Below are 10,017 nucleotides of genomic sequence, written 5' to 3' on the forward strand. Positions count from 1 at the left end.
TGTTCCATTTTTTCAAGGGCGAAGAGCCATGCCTCTAGTAAGAGACAGTATAAATACCATCTGAAGTCTGCCAGGTTTCAATTACCAGCAGTATGGTCTCTTGCAAGTTACCTAAACTCTTTATGCCTCCAATTCTTGTGTGAAACAGATAATAATAGCACCCACCTCTCAGCATTTCTCAAAGATCAGAGGACTCCACATAAAGTCCTTGGGCAAATGTGCCAGGTCCCTAAGAAGCATTCAACAAATTTTGCCCCTTACATTTTCCTCCCCCAAGTCCCCCCCCCCCACCTTATCCTGCATTTGAAATACAGAAGACACTCAATAAGTGTTTATTAACCAAATACACTGCCTGGGCCTCCTGGGGAGAGCACTAAAGTCTATAAAGACTGCTGTTGGGGGTGGGGGGGGCGGCAGCATCTGACCACCTAATTGCTTCTCTCCCTCCTCAGAACACTTCTCATTTTAAATAATGCTCCTCTCATTGGATTCTTAGTACACACTGCCTTAAAACCTCCCAGATGCCTGCATTTCCTTTTTGTGCTTTTTGGACCAACTGAAGATCCTTAAGCACATGAATGGGATGGCATCTACTTTTGACCCCTATGTCATCTACATCATATTACAGTTATTTATGTGCCTTTTATAGTCTTCCTATTAGATTGTACATGTCCTCTGTGGGCATGGACAGCACTTGACTCCTTTTTATATAACCCAAGAGGCCTAACAAACCTTAGCAACTAGTTGGTCCAAGTTTCTCATTTTATAGATTAGACTGACACGCTAAGTGACTCGCCAAGTGTCAAGGTCATATTTTAAAAGTGGCAGAGGCCGGCGCCGCAGCTCACTAGGCTAATCCTCCGCCTTGCGGTGCCGGCACACCGGGTTCTAGTCCCGGTCGGGGCGCCGGATTCTGTCCCGGTTGCCCCTCTTCCAGGCCAGCTCTCTGCTGTGGCCAGGGAGTGCAGTGGAGGATGGCCCAAGTGCTTGGGCCCTGCACCCCATGGGAGACCAGGAGAAGCACCTGGCTCCTGCCATCTGATCAGCATGGTGCGCTGGCCGCAGCGGCCATTGGAGGGTGAACCAACAGTAAAGGAAGACCTTTCTCTCTGTCTCTCTCTCTCACTATCCACTCTGCCTGTCAAAAAAAAAAAAAAAAAAAAAAAGTGGCAGAGCTGGAATTCAAACTGATTCATGGCTGGCCAATGGTAACAGCACATGAAAATTATACTTGTCCTATAGAAAATTTTTAACCCAATCCTAGAACATCTTCATAAGAATTATGACACAATTATATGACAAAAGCATGAGAAACAGACCCAAACCCCAAGCTCCTCTATGCTCCTGAAATTATACTGTAAGAACTCAGTCTGTTTTCTTTAATGATTCCATATCAACATTTCTTTAACAGCTTCTGACAACAAAACCTATGCAAATATCTACCTGTTACTCAGGCAGGGATGTCAGTCTTAATTTCCTTTAAATGATGCCATAATTTCTTTGAGTAGTAGCAGTCTTTTCCTGGGTAAACCAATGGTGACCACCCTTCACCAGCTGAAGATTCCTTAAGGATTCTCTGCAAAGATTAGTACCTACAACGCTCCCAAACGCAGCAGTTTGAAACAACTGTACATGGTGAGCAATATGCAGGTGACCTGAACAGTGTTAATAACTCCAACATAACCCTAAAACTAACACTCATCAAGCACAAACTACACTAAGACTTGCCATTGGAGAATTTTTTATTTAATTCTGTCCAAGTGAAAGACAGTAGTTCCCGTAAGGGGTTAATTTCTCCTGAGTGTCCCAATAGAATTCGAAAAGAAAAAAGGTGAATAAGAAAGCAAAAGACAGAAAATGAATGTGAAAAAGAGTTAAGTACAGTGCAATCCCCTGATGCTTAAGCAATTACAGCTCAATAAAGCCAAACATTTCCATAAAGGCTCATGTAAACAACAACCAAAAAACCCTCCCTTTGCTGTGGCTGCTTTAAGTTCCCAGTGCAAAAGCACTCAAGCCCAGTAAGAACGGTAACCACCTACCGGGAACAGATTTTTAATTATTTTACCAGTTGAGTAAAAATAAAAAGCATGCAAAGAACATAATCTCAAATGCAGATTCAAAAGAAAAACAAAACGCAGTTTATGCTTGCTTGAAGTTCAAGGGCAAAACTGTTTCCAATGCAACAGAATCCGCCTGACTACAAAGTGTTGAAAAAAAAAAAAACGAACACATAGTATCTTTTTATAAAGGCAACAATTTGAGCTACAAAGTAATAACGGGGAAGCCAAAACAGTTTGACAGCCCGCCATAAGGGCCGCCTCAATCATGACTCACACAATGCCTGCAATCATTTACAATAGTAATTAATGCACAAGTCCCCTAATTAAATTCTAAAAGGGTGAGAATGCTTTAACTAAGTTTACAACAATTGCTTTTGGCTTTTTTTTTTAACAACAACAAAAAATATAATAATAAAAGAAAAGCACACACGCGTCATTACGCATCTCCCCGCAATCCCTCCAGCCAGTATTCCCTCAGGCCGCTTCTCCCCAATGCCTGCTCCCTGCGTGCGAAAGAAAATGACACAGGGGAACTTGGAAACCCAGAAAACGGGCGAGCCAGGGTGGGAACGCACAGGAAAACGCGGCGGGAGACGCAAAGCTCGCCCATCTTACCTGCTAAGATTTCTTTCTACGTCTTTGGTAGCTTTAGCTTCCAATTCTCTGAAACAGAACACAAAACACACACACACACACACACACACACAAACAAACAAAAAACAGAACGAGAAGCGCGTGAACACCGAGTGGCTGCGGCAGAGGCTCGCGCCGGGGGCCGGATGGGGGAGGGGTGGGGAGCCGCGGGGGAGGGGGCTCACAAAGCTGCCGGGCTGCAGCCGGGACTGCGGTCGGGCGGCGCGGGCAGGCGCAGCCCCCCGGGGCCGGCCCCGGCGGCGCGGCCAGGCGCAACCCCTCCGGGCCACCCGCCCGGCTCCCCGCAGCCGCGCAGCCCCGCGCCCTCCCGCCGAGGCCCGAGGTCCCGGGGACGCCCCGGCGCCGTCATCACCGTCGCCCGCAGTTGCGGGCCCTGCGGCAGCGCCCCCAGGCTGCTCCCGCCCGCAGGGAGGCCCCCCGCGCCGCTCACCTCATGTGTGTAAAGTGCACGAGCAAGTGGGGCGCGGTGAATGAGGCTCGCGAGCCTCAAGCCCTCCGCAGCGCCGCGGGGAGAGGCCCGAGCCGCTGCACCAGCGCCATTTTCTACACCGACCCGCTGCCGCCGCCGCCGCCACCGCCGCCGCCGCAGGCCCCAGACCGGAAGTGAATGCCCCGCTCGGCAACCCCTTCCGGGGGCGCCGCGGCCACCAGTCCCAAGATGGAGGCCCTAGCAACTGGACCCGCAGACGGGGCAAGCCCTTGGCAACCGCCCTGGAGTGGCGCTCGACCCCCGGCGGGACCTCCGTGGAGGTCACGGCCTCCGAGGTGCCAGGGAGAGCGGCTGAGGGGGACCCTCGGAGCCCCGAGCTCAGCCGTTGTCGCCGCGGCCGGCTTGGCTTGGGTTCCTCCCCTCCTCCTCCTCCTCCTCCTCCTCGTCCTCCTCCTCTTCCACCTTCTTTGCTGCGACACAAGTTTCCTTTCCCTGCCGCCCGGCCCATCCCCCACTGACACACAAGCCAAAAAAAAAAAAAAAAAAAAAAAAAAATCGCCTAAACCGCAAATTCTAATCCCTGCCGCAGGAGCCCGCGCGGCTTTTGAATTCGGCCACTCCTGATTATTTTTGACCTTGGGCCAGGTATTCCGGGCTTCTCAGGTAAAGAATGCATACCTGGAGGCGGTTTGTGAGGTTTCGGAACGATTTTTTTTAATCCACCGAATTTCGCACACCCTTTGACTCAACAATTCCCGGGGCACGAACGCCTGCCCGGGCCATCACCCTGGGCATCTCCAGACATGTCACCCAGCAGCCGTGGCATGGATGATGGTGAAAAAAAAAGCTGTCAGAGGAGCAAAATGTCCAGCGTGACGACGTGGCTTTCAGAAACGGCTTCTGGTCTGCATTCGGAGATTGTCAAGATGATGTAGAGGAGGAATACGGGCGTGGGGGCGGAGGGGTGGTTACAATGGAGTAAGTGGGGAGGTGTAGGTGTGGACGAAGTAAATAAGTATCCGTGTAGATACAACAAGACACATGGATCCCTTACAGGTGGATACAGTGTGCATGTCGATACAATCGGATAACATTATTCACACGGACATTCCCCTCATGACAGCTCCTTCTGCGTGCCAAGGACCCCGTTCCCTCTTACCTTCTCAGAAACCTCCCGGTGGGGGGGGGGCGGGGGGGCTCATCCCATTTGCCTTTCTCTAACCCACGCCCTTCGGCGGGCTTTCAGGCATGCTCAAATCTCTCCCCTTTAAAAACAAGCAAAACTGCTCTGCACTGTCCACTCCCTGTGCTCTCCGAGAAAGATAATGTAGTGACTAAGCTGATGAATGAATGCCAGGAAGATAGAAAACCAGGACCCCAAATGGTAACTGATGATACAAGGAGCTTTTTTTTTTTTTTTTTAGTTTGTTTTTTCTTCTTATACTATAAGCATGTGAAAAACGCTTTTTTTTTTTTTTTGGAAAAAAAAATAAATAGGGGGGCACCGAAGCACAGAAACCCTAGTGACTTTTCTTCTCTTGCCATTATCCCGTGTTTGTTTTTCTTTCATGATCCTTTCTACTTAAAAAATACATTACCATATTTTTTAGGAATTAAAAAAAATGAACATATATGTGTAGCACAATATGTTTTCATACCAGGTTTATGAATAATTTTCCACAACAGCAGAAGGCAATGAAAACAGCAATATTTATCAACATTTGCACAGCTGTTAAGATCAGCTAGTTTTTTTTTTTAATTAGACTTTCTGAGGTTTGACTATCTCAGTGGTTCTCAGGGCAACTTGCCCACCAATTCCCACCCCTGGGGACATTGAGCAATATCTGGTTTTTGGTGGTCACATTGAGTGCGACTGGTATTTATTGTGTAGAAGCCAGGACATTCTCCAGAACAATCCTGCAATGCCCAGGACAGTGCCCCAGCACACTGAACCAAAATGCCAGTAGCACCAAGGTTAAGAAACCCTGGGGCTAATTCCCAGCCCCAAAAGAAGCCTAAGAAGATGTGATTTTTTTTTGAAGGTGTGCCCATCGTGGTTTGACACATCCCATATGGTCGCTCCTGGGCTACAATAGAGTGCACTACGGGAATTCATGCTAGTCACTTTTTAATTATCTCTTAAGCTTGGCATGTACAAGTAGGTCAAAGAAGACTGATAATATAAGGCCAGCATGGATTCTTCACTGGGGATCTACTAAGGGGTCCTTTCTTATTATCCTTTCTCTTTACCAAATAATCAGTCTTTCCAACCAAGTATTTCCCAATATCCTACAAACTCTAGTAACTTTCTGTTTAAAACCACCAAACCCCCAAATTCCCGCTTGACACCTCATTCCTGTCCATTCCATTTTCCTGCTGTCCTTTCCAGCAAAGCTTCTTGGAAAATCATTTTGCACAAGCGGCTTCCACTTGCTCACCCTGCTTTCCTGCTTACCCTGACATGTCTAGTCCTCTCCCCTTGATGCCCTTGTCAAGGCCACAAATGACCTTGAAGCTGCCACGTTCAATGGTAACTTTTTTTGTCACCTTGATTTACTTCTTAGCTTCATCTCCATGGTGGACTATTCCCTCCTTAAGGAGTCTCATTTCTTAGATTTTTTTTTTTATCTCTGTAGCCATTCTTCTGTGTCTGTGTGTGTGTGTATATATATATATACATATATATGTATATACATATATATATATGTACACACACATACATATAGCATTTCCTACTTTATACAAAGTGAATGTTGGAGATTCCCAATGCTCTCTTTTAGACTTTTTCTTTCTCCACTTTGCATTGGTGACATGTAATCTCACTAGTTCTTTTGTATTTAAGCACTGTTTAAATGCAGATGACTTTCAAATTCTTATTTTTAGGCCATGTCTCACCTGTGTACCCCAGAATACCAAAATGACAGTTCATCCACACAACAACTATTTGTTAAGTACCTATTATGGTGCCACATATTGTGTTAGGGCTTGGTTTTCTGGCACTCATAACTACTTTAAAGGCAACCTAAGTCTAGCTAGTTTGCTTTAAAAAGCAAACCATAAAAAGCATAGCTGCAAACTACAAGAGGTGCACAGAAGGAAAGGAATGTTGCCCCGAGAAAGCATGAAACAAAGGAGCATAGCATTACTCATAATGAGTAAGGCTTCTTTGAAAATATGAGTTTCCGCTGAGAACTGAAGGGTGCTAGAGTCAAACCAGGATCCAGCCATCGTGGAGGAAGGGTTCAAGCTGGAGGTTTACCTGAGTGTCATCTTTGTGGATGAAAACAGGCCACCATTTTTATTCTACTTATGTATTCATTAGGAACAAAACTGGGGTGGGAGAAGGGGGCTGGTGCTATGGCACAGCAGGTTAAGTCATCGGCAGCAGTGCCAGCATCCCATACGGGCACCAGTTCTAGTCCTGGCTGCTTCACTTCCAATCCAGCTCTATGCTAATGTAGCTGAGAAAGCAGCGGAAAATGGCCCAAGTGCTTGCACCTCTGTACCCATGTGGGAGATCCAGAAGAAGCTCCTGGCTCCTGGCTTCAGCCTAGCCCAGCCCTGGCCATTGCAGCCAATTAGGGAGTGAACCAGTAGATGGAAGATTCTGTCTCTCTGTCTCTCTCTCTCTCTGTAACTCTGCCTTTAAATAAATGAATAAATCTTAGAAAAAAAAAAAAAACAGAAAAGAATCCCATGTAAAGAGGCTCTACAAATTTAAATAAGGCCTTTTCTGCATTTGTCTTTCTCCCTTTCTTTACATATTTATTTATTTTCATGTCGCTTGAAAGGCAGAGAGACAGGGACAGAGAAAGACATCACATATCCACTGGTTCACTCCCCAAATGCCCATCACAACTAAGGCTGGACCAGGTCAGAGCCAGGAGCCAAGAACTCCGCTGAGGTCTCCCACACATGTGGGAGGGACTCAAGTACTGGAGCCACCCCCTGCTGCCTCCCACATTAGCAGGTGCACATTAGCAGGAAGCTGGAACTGGAAGTGGAGAGGAGACTCCAATCAGGCACTGTGACATAGGATGGGGGCGCCCCCCAAGTGGCAACTACACCACTGTGCGAAATGCCCACATCAGTTCCTTCTGTTCTTTTTTTTTTTAAGATTGATTTATTTGAAAGGCTGAGTTACAGAGCAAGAGGGGGAGACACACACAAATGCACAGAGAGAGAGAGAGAAGGAAATAAGAAAGGAAGGAAAGGAGGGAGGGAGGGAGGAAGGGAGGAAGGAAGGAAGGAAGGATAGCTCTTCCATCCGCTGGTTAACTCCCCAAATAGCCTCAACGGCTGGCAGGGGTTGGCCCAGACTGAAGCCAGGAACCTGAAATTCCATTAGAGTATCTGTATCCCCCATGGCTGCTGGAGACCAAGAACTCAGGCCATCTTTGGCTGCTTTCCCTGCTTTTCACATTAGTGGAGAGTTGTATCCAAAGTGGAGCAGCCCGAATTCGAAGCAGCACGCCTATGGGACACCAGCCTCACAGGCAGCAGCTTAACCTGGTGCACCACAACACTGACCCCATGTTCCTTCAGTCCTTGAGGGCACTAGAGCATACATGTTTTCCGACTCTTCTTATCTTCCTAAGAAAGGATAAATGACCACCCTAAACCTTCAGATACTATGTATTGAAAGAAAAGGATTTTTTTCTTCCAAGTCTTCACCAAATACTATAGTGAGATACATATGTATTTTTTAAAAAAGATTTTTATTTATTTGTTTGAGAGGTAGAGTTACAGAGAGGCTGTGGCAGAGAGACAGAGAGAAAGGTCTTCCATCTGCTGGTTCACTTCCCAGATGGCCACAACAGCTGGAGCTGAGCCAATCTGAAGCCAGGAGTCAGGAGCTTCTTCCGAGCTTCTCACGTGGGAGCAAGGGCCCAAGCACTTGGGCAACCTTCCACTGCTTTCCCAGGCCATAGCAGAGAGCTGGGTTGGAAGAGGAGCAGCCAGGACTTGAATCCCTTATGGGATTCTGGCAAAGCAGGCAGAGACTTAGCCCACTATGCTACAGCACCAGCCCTATATATATTTTTAAAGCAAGGCACACACATAATATTTTTAAATTAAAGTTTTTTTTTCTCAGGGCTGGCGCTGTGGCATGGTAGGTTAATTCTCTCACTGCAGTGCCAGCATCCCATATGGGCACTGGTTTGAGTCCCAGATGCTCCACTTTTGATCCAGCTCTCTGCTATGGCCTGGGAATGCAGTGGAAGATGGCCCAAGTCCTTGGGCCCCTGCACCCACGTGGGAAGACCTGAAGGAAGCTCTTGGCTCCTGGCTTCAGATTGGCTCAGCTCTGGCCATTCTGGCCAATTAGGAAGTGAACCAGCAGATGGAAGATCTCTCTCTCTCTCTTTCTCTCTCTCTCAGCCTCTCCTTCTCTCTCTGTTTACTCTTACTTTCAAATACATAAATAAATCTTTTTTTTAAAAAAAAAAGTTTACTTTGGTGAAGAAACGTTTTCAACCCACATGTATAATGAGTCTTCAAAAACATTCATGAAAAAACATATATTATGGAAAAACTATGCATGGGTTTCAAAAATTTTACTCCAAAATATATTTTAATGCCATTTTCCATGACCTTTTTGAAATACCCTTATATAATTTACCTAGGGCATAATTCCAAAAACACACATGTAATAGATTATCTCTGATATAAAGGAGAAGTAAAAGGAAAGTGGTTGTAATTAGACAGAATGTCTTTCCCTCTGTGATCACTTGGGGGACTGCCCATACTGGAAGACCTAGGGAAGTGGACAGGTGCCAGCTCCAATGTGCCGTGCCACTACTGCACAATGCAGACTCACACAGCAGTGTCAGGTTGATCACCCACACGCCATGAGCTGTAGTCATGTCCAGATGTAATTTTTCCAGGATGGGGAATGAATCTCAATTGAGTTTGAACAAAACAAAAGCATCTCTCCCTCCATTTATGTGGTGAGTGTATTACTGGAAATGTTCAGGTGCATAAAACCTTTGAAGACAGAGAAGTGTCACCTCAGATCATCATAAACGTGGCTTTCTTTTGTATTATTTTTATTTGAGAGAGAGAAAGAATCTTTCATCTGCTGGTTCACTTCCCAAATGGCTGCACTGGCTGGGGCTGGAGCAGGCTGAAGCCTAGAACTCTATCTGGGTCTCCCATGTGGGTGGTCAGGGCTCAAGCACTTGGATTATCTTCTGCTGCCTTCCCGAGTGCATTAGCAGGCAGCTGGATTGGAAGTGGTGCAGTGGAGACTCAAACCAGCGCTCATATGGGAAGCCAGCAAGGTAGATGGCAGCTCAAACCCACTGAGCCACAAAGCCAGGCCCCATAAATGTGACTTTCACATCAGTGTGAGTGTCCAGTAAGAGGAGGCACTCCTCATTTTGTGGGACTGTCTCAATCTAGCATTCACGGTTCCTATCTGTGAATTTTTTTTTTTTTTTTTTGACAGGCAGAGTGGACAGTGAGAGAGAGAGAGACAGAGAGAAAGGTCTTCCTTTTTTGCCGTTGGTTCACCCTCCAATGGCCGCTGCGGCTGGCACGCTGCGGCCGGCGCAAGGCACTGATCCGATGGCAGGAGCCAGGTACTTATCCTGGTCTCCCATGGGGTGCAGGGCCCAAGGACTTGGGCCATCCTCCACTGCACTCTCGGGCCACAGCAGAGAGCTGGCCTGGAAGAGGGGCAACCGGGACAGAATCCGGTGCCCCGACCGGGACTAGAACCCGGTGTGCCGGCGCCGCAAGGCCTAGTGAGCCGCGGCGCTGGCCCCAGCTGTGAACTCTTAATAGCACACGCCTCTCCCCTCATTGCATCAACTAAAACTACTCCAGCTGTTCCCCAGACCCTATGAGGAGTAGTGTGGAGTGCAT

The 10,017-nt window shown here is 47.3% G+C and overlaps 1 protein-coding gene across 17 annotated transcripts in view; it reads right to left on the reverse strand.

Moving 5' to 3' along the window:
• The window catches only part of TNRC6A (trinucleotide repeat containing adaptor 6A), a 101,842-nt gene extending 98,152 nt beyond the window's left edge, over positions 1 to 3,690 (reverse strand). For 8 of the 17 annotated variants that reach the window (XM_070064558.1, XM_070064564.1, XM_051847523.2 and 5 more), the window contains exons 1-2: positions 3,148 to 3,690; positions 2,679 to 2,726 (exon numbers count right to left, since the gene is read on the reverse strand). In XM_070064558.1, coding sequence (XP_069920659.1) covers positions 2,679 to 2,726; positions 3,148 to 3,152 — 53 coding nt within the window. In that variant the 5' untranslated portion in view covers positions 3,153 to 3,690. The remainder of the gene's footprint in view (positions 1 to 2,678; positions 2,727 to 3,147) is intronic. The other 9 variants (XM_051847527.2, XM_070064565.1, XM_070064561.1 and 6 more) reach the window with 5 other exon arrangements.
• Between the last annotated feature and the right edge of the window lie 6,327 nt (positions 3,691 to 10,017).

The sequence above is a fragment of the Oryctolagus cuniculus genome, chromosome 19, assembly GCF_964237555.1.
Source record: "Oryctolagus cuniculus chromosome 19, mOryCun1.1, whole genome shotgun sequence".
NCBI lineage: Eukaryota > Metazoa > Chordata > Mammalia > Lagomorpha > Leporidae > Oryctolagus > Oryctolagus cuniculus.